At 36.4% G+C, this 20,154-nt stretch overlaps 1 protein-coding gene across 1 annotated transcript in view; it reads right to left on the reverse strand.

Moving 5' to 3' along the window:
* LOC140228447 (cadherin-23-like) overlaps positions 1 to 20,154 on the reverse strand; it is a 145,759-nt gene that overhangs the window by 59,636 nt on the left and 65,969 nt on the right. Inside the window, exons 33-45 of the mRNA XM_072308662.1 lie at positions 17,080 to 17,157; positions 16,257 to 16,399; positions 15,492 to 15,554; positions 13,990 to 14,193; positions 13,215 to 13,325; positions 6,656 to 6,781; positions 5,796 to 5,874; positions 5,188 to 5,300; positions 4,525 to 4,704; positions 4,004 to 4,153; positions 2,973 to 3,063; positions 2,383 to 2,522; positions 1,550 to 1,674 (exon numbers count right to left, since the gene is read on the reverse strand). Coding sequence (XP_072164763.1) covers positions 1,550 to 1,674; positions 2,383 to 2,522; positions 2,973 to 3,063; positions 4,004 to 4,153; positions 4,525 to 4,704; positions 5,188 to 5,300; positions 5,796 to 5,874; positions 6,656 to 6,781; positions 13,215 to 13,325; positions 13,990 to 14,193; positions 15,492 to 15,554; positions 16,257 to 16,399; positions 17,080 to 17,157 — 1,603 coding nt within the window. The remainder of the gene's footprint in view (positions 1 to 1,549; positions 1,675 to 2,382; positions 2,523 to 2,972; positions 3,064 to 4,003; positions 4,154 to 4,524; positions 4,705 to 5,187; positions 5,301 to 5,795; positions 5,875 to 6,655; positions 6,782 to 13,214; positions 13,326 to 13,989; positions 14,194 to 15,491; positions 15,555 to 16,256; positions 16,400 to 17,079; positions 17,158 to 20,154) is intronic.

A 20,154-nucleotide genomic window follows, 5' to 3' on the forward strand; every position in this document is an offset into this window, starting at 1 on the left:
AAATCAAATACAAGTGTGCTATGTGGTTGCATGGCAAGCTACAGAATATATGGAGAGAAGATACATGTATCACTCCCTTCACTTCATCACAAGAGTATGTTTCATAATTTATATGAAAGATCTGTGCCACTCAATTTTTCTCCTAGGCACTGCCCATGCCCTAATGCCACCTCATTTGACAAATATATGTCTGTTACAGAACCTAAAGGACAGGAGTTGGTTTAGGGAAGGGCACATCTCTACTCACATCTGCATGCCTGCATCTCTTACTACTGCCTGCCTACAGTATGATCATTTTGATAAAATTAAAAATTACAGCCAAGAATATAAAAACATTTGGTGGCCACCTAGAAGATAAAAGACACAGAGAGCAAAAAAACAACAACAACTAATCATCCTAGATGGATTTAAAAAATGATGATACTAACGCAGGGGGTATCAAAACATTTGGTGGCCACCTAGAATATAAAAGACAGAGAGAGCAAAAAAACCTACTCATCCTAGATGGATTAAAAACTAGATATATCGCTATGGCTACTGATATGCCTCCGCCATAATGCATGGTTCTCCTAATAGGTCTATAGTACAATGTCTTGACAATGTGTGATGACAGTTTAACATAATTGGCAAAATATTAAAATGACAGGTTTGACACAAATGTGCTGAATGTTCACTTTCCTAGAACTAGGTTCAATTGGATGAATGATTAAAATGTCAGAGTGCAGATTTTTGGGGAACTGATGATTTTTACTTGACTATTGACCCTTTTATAAGTTTATGCATTGAGTAATTTTCAAGGTATTGAGAAAAAGTATAATTTCAGTATCAAATGGGAAAATAGCATTATCTAAACCTGGCCTTTGACCTTTGACCTCACAGTTCCAAAGAGAATCACTGTTAGGTTAAACATGCATAAATATGTAAGTTTCATGATGATACCTTGAGTTACTTTCGAGATATGGAGGAAAAAGTGCAATTTAGCACTTTCACTTGACCTTTTACCTTTTGACCTTTGACCTTTTGGCAAGAAACTTCCCCAAAAATATATATTGGGTAATACATGCCATACATCAAGTTAAAAAAAAAAAAAAAAAAAAAAAAAAACCTTCAGGCATATTGCATTTTAAGGAAAGTAGTGATATTTTGAGGAGTTGACCTTGACCTTTGACCCCCTGACCTTTGACCCATGACCCCCAACTTCCCTAGATAATCACTGCCCATCGGTACAAGCATATATACTAAGTTCCATGAGAATACCTTGAACCATTTGCAAGATATGGAGAAAAACATGAAATTTCAATGTTTTTTTCACAAAATAACCTGTGACCTTTGACCTTTGACCCTGTGACCCTAAAATCCACACAAAGTATCATCCCCCAAGGATATACCCTCATACCAAGTTTGATGTAAAACCACCACACGGTTCTTGAGATATCGACAAAAACAAAACGGGACGGACGGACGTACGGACGTACGGACGACCCGAAAACATAATGCCTCCGGCCACTTCGTTGCGGAGGCATAAAAAAAAAAAAATGATGATACTCACGCAGGGGGGAAAGCCGATGTGGGATTCGTTGCTGTGACGATGAGGGTGTATGTCTGGGGTGCATTGGGACCCAAGATCTGATTGTTTGTGATGACACCGGTGGTGGGGTTGATGGTGAATGCAGTCTGAAAAGTAAGACAGAGAGATGCAGGGTATGGTTTTTATTAGTTTCCTTCTTCTTTTCTTTTCTTTTACTGATCAATGCGAGTGTGTGATGAAACACTTTGGTAAACTTCAAAAAAGCATAAAATATCCTTGGCAATCTCTTTCTGGAACACTACGATGATCTCACAAGGTGCATTATGATGAGATACAAACTTTTAGACTGTTTTGTTTTTTGTTTTTTCTCACATGCCAACCCAGGCATTATAAAAAAATTTTTGACAATGTGAGAAGATTTTTCAGATCATTACAAATATTCATACACTGTTATAGTGTACCACAGGCAATCTAAATATTTGTAAAAAGTGTAAAAATTCACAGCAAACAAATACACAGAAAGAGCAATTTTTATCTGATACATTTTTTTTTTAACAGGCCAACTTGATGACTCGTATAAAATAGCAATTTTAATAGTTTTGGTTTGAGTTTCTGTCATAGAGCTAGAAATTCATGCACCTCTTTTTTTTATTTATTTTTTTATCATGAACTGTGTGGAGTCCACAAATATGATGGTGCATAAACATGGTGGAAAATGTGAACAAATGAGGATATATGCATTAGTAGATTTATGAAACACATCTACAGCCCCTACTGTCTATAACCCACAATTGTAAGTCCTCTTTTTTTTTTTTTTTTTTTTTTTTTTTTTTTTTTTTTGTAATGATGCTCACATTAACATTTCCTCCAGTGATGGAATAAACCACAGCAGCATTCTCCCCCATGTCGGGGTCAGAGGTCATGACCTGCACTACAAACGTTCCCGCCTGATCGTTCTCGTTGATGGAGCCCTGGTAGAAACCTTCTGCTGGCACTATTCAAATGATAGGGGGAAAAGAAAAGATAAAAACATAATTTACAATGTAAGTGACTAATTACAAACCATCAAAATCAATTATTCCCATCTCATATTTTTTCTTTCCTCGTATCATTTAATTTTCAAGTTTACTCTCAGAGTATAAACTAGTGATGATAATACATGTTTGATGTAAGACAACTGTTCAAAGCCTTTAGTGAGGCACCATTAAGAACATGCAAATGCCTTTTGGCATGAGTGAGCATATCATAAGGAAAAAAGAAAGAAGAAACCCCATGAAACAAAGTAAAACAAAAACTATTAACAAATGACTCTCAAATTAAGTTTCAAACAAACCAAACAAAAATCTGGAGTTACAACCATCTGTTACCATCTGTTACCATTCCATCTAAAGGCAGAGATGCCTCCCACAACCTCAGACAAGGAGTTTGTTTGTTAGGTACTTGCCATTAATGAACGTTGGATTGTTGTCATTGACATCCGTGACATCGACAGTGACCATGGTCATGTCCTGACCATCACTATCCGTTGCTACCAGCTGGGGGGGGGGGGAAGAAAAACTAATGAAATACTGGCAACTTTGAGCCTAATAACATAAAAAAAGAACATAAAAACATACAAAACTTTGAGGTAATAGCTATACAAGAGTATAAGAGATAGGAACTGTAACCTAAAATCAATGTTTGTATTTCAACACTGAAATTTGAATTATGCCCAATATAAATTTTGCACTGGAATCTTACATGTGCAAAGGACATGTCTTGGAATGTTTGAAATGATGTCTTTTCTTTATCTCTATTTCATCTGAATACAGGAAGAAAAATACTATCAGAAAGCAATAGACACTAGGTTACTTGATTCACATCATGCACTGCAAAAAAGAAGAAGAAGATAATCTTACATTTTCCTAAGGATTGGATTATATTCAATCCCTAAGAGTAACATCAGGTTGTCATTGGACAATGTCGTATATTCTTATGGTTTCCAATTAACCTGTTGTATTCCTATTGGAAATGAAGGGATGTTCATTGGTTTAGTGGATGTTGCATTTGAGATCTAATTGGGCCAGATGCTACATTGTAAGTGTGACAGTATGGCTTTTTTTTTGAAATGAGGCAAAATACTCTCTCTCTTGACTGAACTTTGCATACAGGCCACAGTACATGACAACCACAAGTAAAGGAAAGGAAAATAAGATTCAACTTCACTAGAAGCAAAGACTGTCGTGAAAACTAATTTTATTGGTCAGTATGAAAAACACACAAAACGGAATAAACAAGTGTACTACATGTATATAATAAGGACCATCTCTCCCACTTAACCCCTCCCCCATTCTGACTTTGACACAGACACAGACGCAGATACAGACAGACAGATACGTACACACATACATACACAACATATAATGTAGCATACACTGGCAAGTTGCAAGAGATGAATTCAGAACAGTAAAAAGTGGGCATGGTTGTCCAGCTCACCTGGAAGGCATAGCTCTGCTGATTCTCGTAGTCGAGCTGCTGCGTCAGGAGCAGGGTGATTGTCCCACTGCCTACCACCTGAGTGGGAGAAACCCTGAAGGGCACGTTGGCTCCATCTTCCGCCGAGATAAAGATGGTGCTATCTGTGAACTGAGCATTGAAACAAGGAAGGAAGTATGAAAGGACGTAGGTGTGTTATGTCATCAGATGATGGTGCATATACTTCAATTTACACTTACTTCATAAAAACTAATCTTTTACTGTCTTTAGACTGTTGCCTTTATTAAGGGAATTTACCTGTGAGTTCTGTCCATAGTCTTTCTGGATACAGATTAATCTTCATCCTTATTCCTATTTTAATTGACCTCATGTACTGCACTAAGTACCCTGCATAAAGTTTACTCGATGAGTAATATGGTGATCTATGCCAAATGTTGCATTTAATTTCACTCTCTTAATCCATTCTCACTGGGATGTATGACAAGAGTAAATGGGTATAGAGAAAGCAAGTCTAAGATTACCCTGTCACCGTCGTCCACCACTATGCTCAGAGGAAGCTGGAAGTTGACCTGTGACGATTCTGGGATGGAGGTGGTGTAGGAATTCTCCTGGAATTGTGGAGGCTCATCGTTGACCGGCTGGATGGTGACGTCAAAGCTGACGAGCGCAGAAGCAGATCCCCCTGGACCGCTTTCTGTCGCCTAAAAGATTGATTCAAATGCAGCAGGAGACCAGTGGTGATTCTACAATCTTCAAAACTGAATAAATGTTTATCATGACAATCAAATTATACATGAGTTGTCATAACTTTTTAAATGCATATTTCACAGTCTGAAATGAATGCAAGTGACTGCAAGTGTTTTAACAAAAATGAAATAACTTAAAGAAATATAATAATGCCAGAAGCACTGATATTGCATTAATATCAAATTTGAGTTCTAGAGAACAATATCAAATATGAAGATTAGCTTGGGCATTAATTTCACTCAAAATTAACAAAATTGAAAGAGCAGCCCATATTCCATTAAACAAATACACAAAATCAAAACACTCCTACGAAAACAGCAACAAACTCTACATCACACATAAAAGAAGATTGTTGCTGTAGCTTAGGGATCACTGGCTCTGCAAGATGGCTACTCTGATAAAACCTGCAAAACAAAGATCTCCACATTGGGACCTACCCTGACAATAAGAGGATATGTGGTTGGTAGAACGGGGTCGTCGACATCCATTTGTGTGGCAACTGTGATGACACCAGTGTTCTGGTCGATGGTGAAATAGCCCTGACCATCAGCTGTATGGCAAAAAAGAGGGAAGGCATATTCATATCTATTTCCAACAAAATTAATCCCCTCCCCTGCCCCCCCCCCCTTAAAAAAAGTGTCTGACTATTCCTCTGAGAGCTTTTCATTGCTTATAGGTATTAAAGGATTACTTAGGTTCTGTAAAAAGTATGAGTAACAGTAAATGTGACGCATAATGTCATTTGATATTTGTGTGACATTAAGAAATACAAATTGTAATCTCATTTCTATAAAGACAAGATTAAAAAAAAATAACTAAGAAATATCAAAGATTGGACTCATTCTCTAACACTGTCCCCTTCATGTTGACAACGAAACTCAATGAAGAACTAAAAATAAACCTTCTCCAAAGTACATGTATCAATGCACATTTTAGATTTGATCTAAGTCTACTGAATGTATTAAATGGAAGTTGAAAACTTTAGCAAGTATTGAGGAAATTAGAAATATCATGAACTACTTTAATAGGAAATGTGCCGACTTACAGACAACAAGTTCGTATGTGATGGTATTCGTGTTGACGGAATCCGGGTCCACAGCTGTGATAGTTTGAACGACAGAATCCTGAAAAACACAGATGTCAATTATGTGATATAGATAGTGCAAATACACACACACACACACACATGCAAGGGGAGAGATACTTTGAATGATAAAAATGACACAAAAGGAGAAGTTCAGTTCAAATTGAGTGAAGACATAATAAGTCTTTATTTATTCTTATATATCATTAGGGTACTGTATGTAGTGTCTAATGTAATGATCTATTGCTTTTGTCATATTGCATCGAGCCATTCTTTTCATCCAAGCACTTTCTGTTGCTGTCTTTTACTTAAAAGCCGCTACTACAGTTTTACTATCACTTTATTTGCATTTCTCCCTAAAATATGATTTATGCACAATGTCACCTAAGAAGTGATTTGGAAAAGCTTTGCTTTCATCTATATTGTTACTCACATTAAATATTCAATGTGCATGTTGATTAATTTGTGTCCTGTACGATCCTAAAATGTACACGAGGTCAAACAATTCCCAACCTTACAGATATCTTTATACAAAGTCATTCATCATGCATTACCCCGTTGAGGATGGGCTGATTTTGCTACAACACGCATTTCCCATAGACCCATGCCCGAGCATACTCGGGACTCGCCCTCAACGGGTCAATGCAGTACTTCAAGATTTGTTCACAAACAGACTGTTAAACTTTGCATTTACTCTGACATTTCAGATACATAATAGAGCCCAACTCAGAGATCTACACAATATGTGCGCTATCTGTTCGGTATGTTTGGTAACATGAAATTCCCAAGATCCTGAAAGATGACATTATTTGTTTACTCACAACAGCCATCGTCTCTGGGATGGTGACATCATAGGGAATGTTGATGAATTCTGGAACAGTGTCTTGCACATCCAGAATGTTCACTGTCAGGGTCCCCGTGCTCGTCAAGCTGGGACTTCCATAGTCCTGAGACAGAAAAAAAAATGAAGGCATACTTTGTATATCATTACAGCACACATAAACATTTAATTTCTATCAAAAACAACAACAACCAAAAGAACAAAAGTGGGAAAATTCTGGTTACATGATTTTAGAAAGAACAGCACACAAGAAATTTCCCTGTCTTTGGAATGCAGCACTAAGAAACAACCAATTTACTATCAAATCCCTGGGACTGTTTCTTTATCTTTCTGTTGATTTTTTTTTCCTAGTTGTCTGCAATACTTTTGATTAAGAAAAGAAAGCCCAGAAAAACAAAAACAGCAATTGCACACATCGAAAACAAGCAAACAAAAACAAAAACATGGCAGCTCTATTGTAAGTATGGTCATACTCTGTATGTGTATGTCATATCACACATGTTTGGGATACCATGTTTGTATATTTCAAAATCAATAAAATTCTCCAGCATGATCCTGATTAGTCTCACTAACAGCATCACAGTTTTATTGATATCACTTCATAAGATTCATCTGAAAATTACCTGAATACACTGCTGTGATTCATATACAGAGAGATAAAAAAAAAATGTTTCATACAGACTGAATTTAAGTCTACCATAAATTCTGACAAAGCACACACACAATACAACTTTGTACTAGTCGTCTATACAACTGCCTTTTCTCTGCAAGATAATTATAGTACTGTATAAAGATGCTACCAAATGGACTTGCAGTAAAAAGAGAGCGCCAAGAGAAATAAAAGGATGTGATGGGTCATGGACTTTGGAAAGAACAGCATCATTTTGAATATCTGGATTTCAGCTTTCCCACAAATGTCACCCACGACTGCACATCGAAGCAGAGAAGAGAGTCTAGGGCCAGAACAGAAATTTCCTTTTCATCACTTGTTCAACAACAATGAAAAGAAGAAAAACCCTCCCTTTTGCACTTACAGAGCTTTATCTCATTTAGAAACATCCTTCTGATCACGTTTCAAACCAATGAATCAAGCTCTATTTGTGAGTCCCACTACAAACTTGAATTACATTCCTCTAGTCACGTGTCACAAATTCTTCCTCAATGCAAAAATCCTTGATTTCCGAGGAAATTTCTGGCTAATCGAGCATCCCATCCATTCACTAATGGTTACAAAAGACCTGGGGGTGTTCATAAAGCTGTTCTTAAAGTTACAAATGACTTAAGAACGACTGGTGATCAGTTCTGATGTGCTATACTTATCAGAATTTCCATAATTCAGCACAAGAACTGATCACCAGTTGTTCTTAAGTCGTTCATAACTTTAAGAACAGCTTTATGAAATGCCCCCATGGACTTCAAATTTATGGTGCAAGCAGCACACAAGAGCACACAACACAATCTGAATTCAATGACAATACAACACAAAAGAGAGATTTTGTACATGAGGAGTTCAATTCAGCAAAATGATGAACTCGTGGATCAGCACTGCAATGTTGATTGCCAGAATCATATTCATGTACTGTTATAAAGATATAAAACTAAAAAACACAGCATGCTCTAAATTCTACCATATACTTCAATGATGGTGAATACAAATGCATTGTGCTGATCAAAAAGTATATAGATCTTACATCAAGTACTTGAATGTGTAAATGTTTATAAGACTTACAGAGTCAGAATAGCCCTTTAATGATATGCAGTTAGATAACATCGACTTCATATGAATGAGGAGAAAAGCTGCATACTTCCGCATGCTTCTTATGTAGCATAAACTGGCACAAAGTTCGCACAGGAAATATTAAAGGGATGATATGTGAATTGACAATAGCAAACATTTAATTTGACCAATCTTTGCAGATATAGACAAAGCACAAATTGAGTTAAAAGTCACACATATCATTACTGGTTTTATGATCTGGAATGAGGAAGGAGAATAAAAACAATTTGAGGAATGAACAGGAAGTGAAGAAAGAGAGGAAGATACGAAAAAGAAGAAGGGAAGGATGAAGATAAGGAGGATAATTAGAAAAGAGACAAAGAATCAATAGGAAGTGAAAAAGATTTTTTTTTTAAAAAGATAATAAGAGAAAAATGAAGAGGAAAAGAAGAATAATACAAAGAAGAAGAGGAGATAAATAAACTTTTAGCCAGTCTGTAAAACAATCAATGATTATTTTTTACTCTGCAAATGGTATGAATGAAATGCAACAGCAAAAGTGGTTTAATCTGGAGCACAGCACTGCCAACCAACAAACCTGGCCCATCCAAGGGAGGCGAGAGTCCTGCTCATTTGATGCAGCAAAGCAGGGGGAAGAGGGAAAGATGCACATAGGAGAAATGGATGGGTGGTGCCAAACAGGAAAACATTATGAAATGATTAAATGAAAATTATTTGGGGTAGAGATCAGAGCGAGGGAAGGAGGGTAATGCGCAGCACCAATGACAATATATGGCACGATATGGCAAAAATCTGAAATGGAATGGAGCATGGGAGATGCCCATTATAGGGAACTATATAAACCAAAGTTTGTATGGAGAGCAGTACAGTGTACATGTATGTGGTGCTATTGTATGAACCCCTTGCTACCACATACTCTGCAAATACAGAGTATATACATACATTTGTAGAGTGGTAATGGCTTTAATGATAGGGGTTATGATTATGATGATGATGATGATGATGATAATGATAATGACCCGGATGCTAGTGATGATGAGAAAGGTAGTGGTAAAGAAAATAATGATACATATGCAGATGATATTAATTAACTGTATTGCTATTTAGCGACCTATTACACCTCTTAATATGAGATGCACTCATCAAAAATGGGTGTTCAGTCTTAAACACAAGTGCAATGCACTCGGGTCAACACGATACAGACCAAAATTTGGAATGAGAAAAATAGGAGTTTACTACACTCAAAACACTCTACCTATATGTGGTGCTTTTATTTTGATGCTACATGTAGCTAGATAAACATGTAAAAAAGCACAAACCCTATTTAATAGTCTCTTGAGATTTTTATCTTCTATTATCACTTTTGGCTATTTTTGTTCTACAAACGAATGGTTCAGTAGGCATGTGCTAATCTTGATCCCTTTGTAGTACAAACTGTTCTAAAACTATATCAAAATGATACACATATAAAAACTGTTAGTACTGAGTCAAGCGGGAAAGGAAAGCTTTATAGTTGGGGCTTCGAAGATGTTGGCACTGCAATACTACAAATTCTATGCCTGTTAGGTGCACAGCATACTATATGCTTTGATGTAAACAGACCAATCACCCATACTCAATTCCTAGTTAAAAATGAAGCTATTAATCCCCAGTGATTACACCAATAATTTCTTTAAAAATGATGGCGGGATGATGAGCATAATGATATATTTGGTTTCCATTATTCCTATTCTAGTTCAATGAACATTTCATAACAATGTAAAAATAAAATCATCTTATTTTTATTGAAGGTAACTGGTAATAAGCAATGACTTCAGTGAAAACTCTTTTCAACATAGTATTTTCAGATCTCTCCCAGAGCTAGAGACCTAAAATCCTCCAAATGCCATTCGTTCTGTAAAAGAATACTTGGTTCTCCTGACCATTCAAGCCTCCACTGGCAGCATGCACAAGCATTCTTGCACCTCCTATAAACTCGGTCTACACTGTCCTGCATGCTTTTAGCGAACAGCAATTAGCAGTGCACTATGTGTCAATGTGTGGATAGCATACAATTAGTGAACGGGGAGCTTTTCAGCACCCCTTTTGGGTTATTGATTGGCCCCAGAGAGGTCGGAGGGAGGAGAAAGGGGCCAGAATTTAGGAGCACCTTGATCAGGTCTATTGTCAGTAAGCGGCCTCTGTCTGGTGCAAAACGGCCGAGAAATAAAAGCCACGCAACAATGCCATCTAGTTTTGTTACGATGGGATGATGATCGTAAAAACACACCCACATTTGTAAGAGCTGGCACTTGCTTGGGATAATGTGCAGATAAATGAAATTAAACTCAGTCTTAGAATTAATTATGCAGTGTGAAAGTTTCTTAGGCACAGCGGTAAGCAAGAGCATAATTTCATTCATTTTCAGTGTAGATTGGAGAGGGCAGGGGGCTTCTACTCTTAAATCCTTGTATGGATTCTATGCAATCTTTGCCAGATTTTCATTATTATCTGTTCATTAACTTAACGTCTGAGCGTACATGCAGTTTTGTTGTTTTTTTCATTTCAACTCTGCATATTCCAATTCTGAATGTCAAAATGAGTAAGATATAAACTACTGTAAAAACTGGTATCTGCCCCTCCCATGGAACCCTCAATCGACTCTATTTTCTCTGCAGGATAAACATGAACGCGGATACCAATTGATCTTTTTCATAGATTGTGCAATCTGTAGCTGAAAGAGATCTGTTTTATTTCCCCAAAGAATAATTATGATAATAATCCTGGTATGGCAATATACTACTTTCAGCTGGGAAAATACAGTAGCAGTGTGAATGCGCAATAAATGACAATTGCGGCTGTTTGGGATGAAAACCATTATTACATTCACAACAATATTCCACACTCATGACAATTCTAAACACGTCAAAAAATGCTTGACAAAACTACATTCACGTCAGCTAAATGACCAACATAATATGTCTGTTGTAACTTCATTGCAGACCAACAGTGTGGGGGACCCATGGACAGGATGTAGAAGGCATCGCTGAGAGCCGATAATCAATAACGGCACAATACACCAACCTGGACAGCTTGGTGGGACAGTACATTTACAAATGCCTCTTCATTTATTATTCTTTTCAGATATCACATGTTGATAATGCTCGGGTAATGACAGCAGGGACGTACGAGAGCCAACAATGATAGAGGTTCTTTCTTTTCTTTTTTTCTTGTAGAACTGAATGCATAACATGTTTCAAGGGACATGGAAGGTACTTGTCATGTAAAAAACAAACAGACACTATGATCCATAAAGAAGTGTGAAATTACGATGACATTCCCTCATTGAACATCAACAACATACAAGAATTAAAAACAATTGAATGCATGGTGTGCTTTTTTTTTTTTTTTACATACAATGAAAGATATGAGAAAAACTTTAATGGTACATTTGATGATAGGAAAAACATTATTTAAAGTTTTGCCTACGGCATAATAATGGCACAAGACTTTAAGAGAGAAGCGAAAATGCAGAGTGTACAAAAGACTTGTAAGTACGTATCATTTTGTGATTTAGCTCCAAGAAAAATTATGGGAGGATGGCAGAGATCAAGAGGGAGAATTATTCGACTCTGTTATGCACAGGTGGAAGAAGTGAGGAGAACAGAAGTGCAAGTGACTTTAATGTCACCATAAAAAAAATACCAAGTCAAAAACTTGTCAAATGCATGCAAATAAAGACAGTTCTTTTCTATTCAAGCAGTGTTGTGGTTGCAAAATATATACAAAATCTTCAAGATGTAATAGCGTCTTTCTGTCGGTCTTTTGATTACCTATCAAGTCCCGGGGAATTTTGCTGGAGAAATAATAGCTTTGCCCTCGTCAAATTGGCAACGCTGAATGTCATCTTACTCGGTCGAGAGCGAAAAATTGCGTGCGCATTATTGCGCATTAATATCCACTTTTACTGTAGTTGAATTCATTAAAAGTGTCTGAAATAAGAATGAATTTTTTTTTATTTGCCAATTTGAGAGAAAAATTTTCAGCGCTAATATTACAAAATGTGTAGCCAATTTTGAATCAGAGATAAATTTAGTGATTAAGAGGCTTTTGAAAATTCTGGAACCAAAACAATTTTGAATAAATAACAAAGGGCTCAAAAAAAGATAGAGATTTTTGTTTTTCCTTCTTCTACGTTATCAAACACTAACAAAAAAATTGATTGTCAAAATAATGATTGAGATATACAGTATCAAACAGCAAAAAGTGGTTTCATATAGCAGGGCTCCACACTAACTTTTTTGTTTGTCAATTTCAAATTTTGGTGGCCCGCGAGAAAAATTTGGTGACCCGAAAAAACAACAACAATAAAACACATTAAAAGCTCTCTTTTTTTAATGAGTCAAATATGCATGTTTCATAGTAAGAATTGGAAGTTAGACATATCTTCTCATAAATAAACCTCAACAAAATCGCAACACTCACTATCAGGCACTCATTCAGTCCTTTCCATCCATCCTTTAAAGAAATTTAACTGCTAATTTCCGGCGCAAAAAGTTACGAATTTATTGACATGCTTTTCAAAAAATATTGGTGGCCCAAGGTGGGCCACCAAATTTGCCCTTTTTCGAAATTTGGTGGCACGACTTTCATTTTTGGTGGCCCCGGGCCACCGGGCCACCATTAGTGTCGAGCCCTGCATATAGGCTCAGTGGATTATTGCAGGGCAAAATGCATTTTGTTACACCAACAACATGAAACCAAGGATTCTTTTCCAAGAATCTACTGACATCTACTGACCACATCTACTGACAAATCTCACCTGAGCGATGATCGTGACAAGGTACTGTTGGATGGATTCATAGTCCAGCGGCTGCACCACAAGCTGCACCTCTCCACCAAACGAGGTGATGGCAAAGTAATCTGTCGGTGCCTGGGAACATGGAGAAATGTGTTGCAAAAAAGTGAGACATCTGAGAAAGTGAGCATAAAGCTGCATGTGCAATGCACTTGCCTGATTGATATGATATCACTGAGAATTTCAAACAAAGTATTTTTCGGGCTCTGTGACTTCTGTAAATCTAGCCTTGGATAATGTTGTAATGGATGAGAGAAAATACAAGTATCTTTTAATATGTCTTTACGAGAAACACCAGTGTCGACTTCAATTAGTATCTAGTTTTCTAACACATTGTTGCCATGGTAATATGGGTATAGTAATATTTGTGTGAGTATTTGTGTGTTTTGTGTTAGAAATGTGTTGTTATTCTGTTACTTTGTACAACAGTCAGCTCATGATATTATATTTGTATTGTTTTAATGGTAATGAATAAAGATCATTGAAAAAAAAAAACCAAGTGTATGTATAGGGGCGAGATTCATGTGCACGTAAGGTTATTAGAAAATGTCCTCGTATGAGGTGTGTAGAGTGAGAGGGTAACATCTAATACGTGAGTTTCAATACAGGACGAGATGAAAGAATTCAATTTTTTTTTCTTCAACTTTGTAGCTGTGGTGACAGATAATAACTCCATTACAAGAAGAAGAAGAAAAAAAGAATTGAATGAATTTAAAATGTCTCTATATTGTGAACTTACACTGCCAGCATCGATAGGCGTGACACCCGATACTTGGTAAGACACAATAGCACCAGGTCCGGTGTCTGGATCTGTCGCTCGGACTTGGAAGATGGTCGTTCCAAACGTGGAGTTCTCAAATATGGACACCTCCGCTGGGAGATTGGTAAATGATGGTGGGTTGTCGTTGACGTCAATGATGTCCACGATGATGTCCTGCCTAACCTGCACACAGTTGTATTAAAGACGGTACAATGTCAGTCTCTGTGGTAATATGCTCCAGAAAAGTACTGTTATCATGACTTTAAAGGACAAGTCCACCTTCATATACATGCACATAAGGATTGAGAAAATGCAGCAGTATCAGAAGAACACATCAGTGAAAGTTTGAGGAAAATTGGACAAGCCGTTCAAAAGTTATGAATTTTTAAAGCTTCACTGCTGCCATCACTGGATGAGAAGACTACTACAGCTTGTGACATCACCTACGTAAAACTATTATATGGAAAGTATAAAGAAAATTCAACATAGTTTCACTTTCTGACATAATAATAGAGCACTTGCCTTACCTCTTTTAGAAGGCAGTGGGAATAACATTGCCCTATGATATGTCAGTAGCGAGTCAAGGGAATTATGTACTTTTTAAAAAAAAATGAAATTTTGTGGAATTCTCTTCATATTTTCCTTGTATCGTTCTACGCATGTGACGTCAGACACTGTAGTAGTCTTCTCATGCAGCAGTGACTGTGTAGAAACTTCAAAAATTCATTAACTTTTGAACGGATTATCTGATTTTCCTCAAACTTTCACTGATGTGTTACATTCTCTCAACACTTATGCACATGAAGGTGGGCTGGTCCTTTAAATGATTATCTGAGTGCTAAATAGGAGCCAAATATACAAGTACATCATATTTCTGGAGGTCCCCTGATGAATGATGATAAACATTGTGAGAAATATCATTATGCACAAAATTAGATTAACTTATTTCCTATTTTCCTTATCCCTTTGAGGAGGGTGGAGTGGTATCTATAGCTGCAACTCACTAAGTGGACTTCTAAAATCTTCATTGGCTCAATGCAGATATTTTTGGTTCCTTAAAAAAAACTTCTGAACATAACAGGTTACATATACATCAGATCTGCTGAGGAATATTTTCAGGCAAAAAAAAAAAATTGAATTTAAGTTATGATTTCACATTTGCATTTAAGCATGATGTCAACAGAATATCTGCACTTTTGAAATACATGTATCAGGCATACATGTGTGTGCCTTGTCAGATAAAATTATCATGTCAGTGTTCATAAATTAAGGTACATTTACTTGCTGTTAGAGGATTTAGAACAGTCTTACATTTTAACTGGTCAGATTTTGATATTATGCGATCCATCCATGCCTGATATGAATAAATAACCTCAAGATAGATGGCTGACGATAATCTAATACTTAGGAATTGTAATTATCCACAATGAAATATTGTTTGACTGCCAACGTTTCTTTTAATGCTTTCATCTGATACTTACTGGTTCATTGATGTTGTCAGTCACATATACCTTGACAGTAATTCGACTCCCAATATTTGCATCCTGTGTAATATTGAAATAGAAGAGATCATGTGGCATTGATATACTGATAACATTCAATTACACTCTCAGAAATAAAAATCTTAATTTTCCCTATGATGAAATGAAATTTTGGCACAGCCTTTCATGGAAAATCCTGTTTGATGATGACAAATCTGCACACAAAGAAAGAATTTTCATGAAAATTAATCACTTCATAGTAATTTTGTCTTGCATGTCTGAAGGACAATGTAGTAGATATCTTCTTTACATTAATAGATGCACTGTAAACTTGCTAACATTCAAATGAATTTTTGTTTTTCCTGGAATCATTTCATTATCACTTCATGTGCTTCCATGGAGATACAATGTGATGCTGTTCTGACTTAAAAGGCTTATCATAATTTTAAAGAAAGTGAAACCTTTTGAGGAAAGTGTATGATCTATTCATGACTCAGTTTCAGTACATAACATGAATGACAAAGGAAAAAACATAGACAAACACCTCAATATGAGTAGCTTAAGAAAAATCTTATTTGTCTTTAGGTGAAATTTAAATGGCCCCCCAAGTAAAAAAAAAAAAAAAAAAAAAAAAAAGATATCAACAAATAAAATAAACAAATGGAGACGATCTAGATATTTCACCCTCTTACATGTGCACTTATGTCTCTCTCTTCACTTACAGTGGCACCTGCTATTAAGCCCAAAACAGGTGTAACGTGTTACCTCTCTATCTAAGTTGGGTCGTGCATAGAGCTCCCCAGTGACAGGGTCGATGGTGAAAATGAGTCTTGCATTGTCGTCTTCCAGACCAAAGATGATGGGGTCGTTATCTGGATCTGTCGCACTCAGTTGTCCCACCACAATTACTGAGGGGAGGAAAGTGGTTAAGTCTTCAGATGTTGGCATATGCTATTCCATATAAGTAAATAATATAGGTTAACATTTGAGACCCTTATCATCATCAGCAGCAGCAGCAGCATCACCATCACAATCACCATACTCATCATCATTAACATCATCATCATCATCATCATCATCATCATCATCATCATCATCATCATCATCATCACTTTTCACATCTGTTTTCTTTCTGCAACAACATCAGAACAGAAATGGCTGCAGATCTTTAAATTGTTCGAAGAAAGTGGAGCTACTGCATGTGTTCATTATCAAAACAATGATTTCAAATTTTTAAAGTACACAAATACTTTAAATTGTGATGATGCTTTTTGACATTTACACTCTCTCCACACCAGCACAGTAATGAAACTGTGCAGAAAATCAGAAATAAACTATTTTACAAACTTGAGCATGGAGTTACCTGAATGAGATCTCTCATACATACGACATAATCTGTATGTTGATTGCATGAAAACATTTACTTGGCACTTCAGTGAAGGTGAAAAAACAAACAATTATGAAAGTTGCCCTATGGGTTTATATTCACTCAAAGAGAGAGAGAGGAGATATATCTTGAAATAAAACATTGATACAAATGATTAACATACACAGAATATAAAGGAAAAGACAAAACATGCAAACTCACATGGACTCTGACCCTCAGTGATGGTGAATGTTGGTACGGTAAAGAAATCAAACTGGGGTGGATCGTTGGCTGCGCGATCTACGGTGAAAAAAAAATAGCAAACATACATGAATTTACTTTATTATTCAAATTCATGGAACAATATTAAGCAAACATGCCCAGTAAGAATGATGATAATAGTGACCACACATAGAGCACTATTAGATTCATCAGCCTTGATGTCAAAGGTGTTGGATATAAAGGAAGGTATAAAGATATGTAAGGTAGAGGTGTTCCTAGAACATACAATTATTAAGGGGCCTAGTTTAGGAAGAGGCTGGCAACTATACAGGTAGGTATAGCATACATGGCAAAAATTACTTTAAGGAAATAATGAATCACCTGTGAGAATTCAACTTATTGCTTCGGTAACTGTAATAATTATTGCAGTTTAAAATTATGCAACCAACCCAGATCTTCACTATTAAACTAGGCAAAAGAGTAATTGAGAAAGATGAGGTTTCTTGACTGAGGAATGCTTCTAAAGTAGATGTTTGATCACATGAAACTGGAAGTATACTCCGTAGTTTAGTGTCATCTTTTTCAGAATGTTGTGTGACATGATGATGCAAATTAGCAGAAAATAACTACTTCTGGGTTTTTTTGTTGTTGATGAGGCAAAGTTTTGTTTTACATTAGGACTATACTCTAAAGCACCTTTACAAAGATAATATATCTCTCTGCCTTGACATTTGAATAGCTTCATGGTAGAGAAAAATAACAGAAATACAGACACACTACATATGCGAGATATTGACATGTTTGTTACATATTTGATAAATGTGGTAAATCATACTCATACATAGAAAATACATTTTGTTTTCCATCTCTTTATCCAAATTTATTGCACAATGAATTAATCATCTGCAGCTCTGCTGAACAAGACTGACATTATAAAAGTACCTGTGGGAAAGAAACATGGTAAATATTTACAGTAGACCAATCAAGCAAATAATCATTGGAGCATAACAGCACAACAATGTGAGTATACATACTTGTGGCATATAGTTTTTAACTTTTGCTACAAAGCAAATATGATTTGCATTATTTCATTTTATGGCAGTGATATTTAACTCTATGTGTGCCTCCCAAACCGCCAGGCCATGGGACCTGTGTAAAGCGATGGTGAAAACTTCCCTTTTAGGGGGCAAGGGGTTTAATACAAACATAAAAAAATAAAATAAAAAAATGAGTCCAGTAATATTACAAAGAAACATCAGTCACTGGAAATAGGACTAAAGAATGATTTAGAGAAAAATAATCAAGGAAAGCAATAAATCTTCCACTTCAGGATGTTTGCTAATCATATCCTATTGCAAATTGTCTCATTTGTCAACATGGCAATTCCGTCAGTTGCAAAATGCAATGAAATAGAAAATGAAAGAAAAAAATGTGATGGCCTTTGAATCATGCGTTCTGAATTCTCATATAACTGTATGATTGCAAAGGCTCCAGTATACAAATTGTGACAAATACATCTCTGCCCCAAGAGAGAAAGAGAAAGAGGGAGGGAGAGAGAGAGAGATAGAGAAAAAAAAAAGAGGGAGAATAATGATAATTGTAGCATTTAAAAGTCAGATCCCATGCGAATTCTGGAACACCCCAGTGCACTTTGCTCATGGTGCTAGTAGCTGCCTCTATTTAGTTTGTGCCATGGTCCGTGCAAGCCACAGGAGATACCGTGGGAAAATCTATGCAGGTATTTGGGAGTCTCTTCCCAAATCTCTGCTACTCATGCTGTATTCCATGGGAGCAGTGAGATACATGGGTGCAGTACGTGTATTCCATTTTGGACTCCTCTTCATTTTTTGACAAAAATGGAGCGACACACAAGCATTCAGTTACAGCAGAGGATCAAAGGACAGTTTACTATGAGTACACATTAGGACATCTACACTTTGAGATTCTTTGAGCTGACCTGAATGAAATTTGATGGCTCCCCTATCAAATTTCAATAACTTTTGTTTATCTAAATGCATGCAATTGTTAACATTTCCTTGTGTGATGCAAATCCTTTACATTTGTTGAACATTTTAAAAAGATATGTTTACTCATCAGAACTGCCGTAAACATAAAATTCAATGTGATGAATAAAAGTACTGCTAGTGTCAAGTGTGTGTGAGATGCACACATTTACCAGGTTACGCATCCTGCTCTTTGCTCTGAATATGAAGTAGGAACTTTTAAGTGCTTGAGTTATGATGCCACTATACACAGAACCCCCATTTTATATTCTATTCAAGGGAAAGAGAGCTTTTCCGTGAGGGGATGGCATAACGACACATGACATTGTAAAGCAAGACTCAGTAGGATTCAAACCCGCACCCCAACCTGAGCCATTCAATTGCAAGACAGACACTTTAACAACTGAGCCACTTCGCCACCCTTGAACATATGCAAAAGTAAATAGAAGACTGAAAATTTACACAGAAATGCCTGCAATACATATTTAAAAATCAAACAATTAGCCCCATAATGAACCAAGAAAGTTGTAAGACAAGGTAATTCCAAGGCACTCATTTGCAACAGTGTATTTGAGGTGAACAAACAAGTGACAAAGAAACAAAAGACTCTACATCACATACATTAAAAACATACATCCCATTTCCAATCTGACAAGGTCAGAGAAAGAGCATTCATTGAACAATGAGTTCAATCATGCAAAATGTCTCATAAAAAAGGCAAAAATAGAATTGTAGAATTGTACACATGCCTTTGAAATTGGCAGTCAATAACAGATGAGGCCGGGAGAATTTACATTCTACACCTATGTCCAAAATATGAAATGCCTGTATTGCATTTATCGCTTTCTTGAAACTCTACATTGATTAATGGATAAAGCAGTAAAGATACATGTAACAAAGAAATATTCAACTTGGCAAACAATGTTTTAAATGCTTGTTATGCGACATCCCTTCTTGCAACGACATCAAAGCAAGAAGACAAAGAAACCCGAACATGGGGCAGTCAGTTAACCTCTACAGCTCTAAAGATATACCGAGGCATAATAAAATAAAATAATTTTCTTGACTTATG

This window comes from Diadema setosum, chromosome 5 (assembly GCF_964275005.1).
Source record: "Diadema setosum chromosome 5, eeDiaSeto1, whole genome shotgun sequence".
Classification (NCBI taxonomy): domain Eukaryota; kingdom Metazoa; phylum Echinodermata; class Echinoidea; order Diadematoida; family Diadematidae; genus Diadema; species Diadema setosum.